Source organism: Sceloporus undulatus, unplaced genomic scaffold (assembly GCF_019175285.1).
Source record: "Sceloporus undulatus isolate JIND9_A2432 ecotype Alabama unplaced genomic scaffold, SceUnd_v1.1 scaffold_36259, whole genome shotgun sequence".
Classification (NCBI taxonomy): Eukaryota; Metazoa; Chordata; class Lepidosauria; order Squamata; family Phrynosomatidae; genus Sceloporus; species Sceloporus undulatus.
Genome location: NW_024839170.1, coordinates 1 through 1165, shown reverse-complemented (window position 1 = coordinate 1165; position 1165 = coordinate 1). Strand labels below are relative to the sequence as shown.

General features: G+C 54.1%; 1 protein-coding gene across 1 annotated transcript; it reads right to left on the bottom strand.

Moving 5' to 3' along the window:
• Positions 1–327: 327 nt before the first annotated feature.
• Positions 328–782, bottom strand: LOC121918786 (calcium/calmodulin-dependent protein kinase II inhibitor 2-like). The gene has a single exon (XM_042444774.1). The coding sequence runs from the start codon at positions 586–588 to the stop codon at positions 343–345; it is 246 nt and encodes an 81-aa protein (XP_042300708.1). The 5' UTR covers positions 589–782; the 3' UTR covers positions 328–342.
• Between the last annotated feature and the right edge of the window lie 383 nt (positions 783–1165).

Genomic DNA, 1165 nt, shown 5'->3' with positions numbered 1-1165 from the left:
GTCTCTCTCTTGGGGGACCCTAACCTTTGCAAAACTGGGGTGCTATTCCCCCCACATACCCCCCCCAACCTCCTTAGTATGCAAACCCTTTTTGCCAAAGCAAACCCAGAGAAGAGAAGTCTCTTGAAAGGAGGAAGAAAGAGGAGGTTCTTTCTTGGGGGACCCCAACACTTGCAACAGTGGGGTATACCCCCTCAGCCTCCTTAATATGCAAATCCCTTTGGCAAAAAGCAAATCCAAAGTCTCTTGCAAGAAGGAAGAAAGGTGGGGGGGTTGCAATCTGGTCCCCCAAAAGAGAAAGCTCACTTTTGGGGGGACCCCAACCATTGCAAAAGTGGGGTGCTATCCCCCACATACACCCCCCAAGTGTGCCAGCCCCTTTTGCCCCATGACGCCCATGCCCTTCTTACCGCACTTGCTGCGTCCGATCTGGCCCAGTTTGGGGGGCCTCTTGGCTTGCCCCCCAGCATAGAAGTTGTTGGTGTCCTGGAGGCGGCAGGTGAAGGAGATCTGCCCCACTGGCTGGCCCCCCACCACTTCCCCATAGGAGCCCAGCTTCTCCTCGCTGAAAGGCAGCACCTCCGACATGATGAGGATGATGGTGAGGATGATGGCTCTCTGGAGGATGCACAGGATGCAGAAGAAGAGGATGCAGCAGAAGAGGATGCAGAGGACCAGCCAAGGAGCAAGGAAGGAGGACAGCTCCTGAGCCAGGGATGGAGGGATGGAGACAGCCACCTGAGAAGAAGGAGGAGGAGAAAGGGAAGGGAAGAGGGAGGGAAAGGAGGAGGCTAGAGAGAGCCCAGGGAGAGCCCCAGCGTCACAAGGAAGGAGGAGAGAGAGGAGGGAGAGGGAAGATGCTGCTGCTGCTGCTGCTGCTGCTGCTGCTGCTGCTGCTGCTGCTGGCCTCCTCCTTTCCAATATCCCAGCCATTCAAAGGCAAGCCCTAAGAGAGCTAGGCTGTTTTGCACACCTCTGAAGGTCCCAGAATTGGACAGGTATTGGATAGGTCTCTCTCTTCCTGGGGAGCCAGGTCCAGATTGCAATTCTCATGGGTTAATTTGAGTAGATAGGTAGCTAAATAGGAAGATAGAATTGCAGTCTGGACCTATAAGAGTCCTCCTTTGCCAATAGCAAAAAAGTGGTCCTCCAAGTAAAAATATAT

Bases quoted from the DNA above. Each gene is read 5' to 3' on its own strand.
- LOC121918786 (XM_042444774.1), bottom strand. From the start codon at position 588: ATGTCGGAGGTGCTGCCTTTCAGCGAGGAGAAGCTGGGCTCCTATGGG.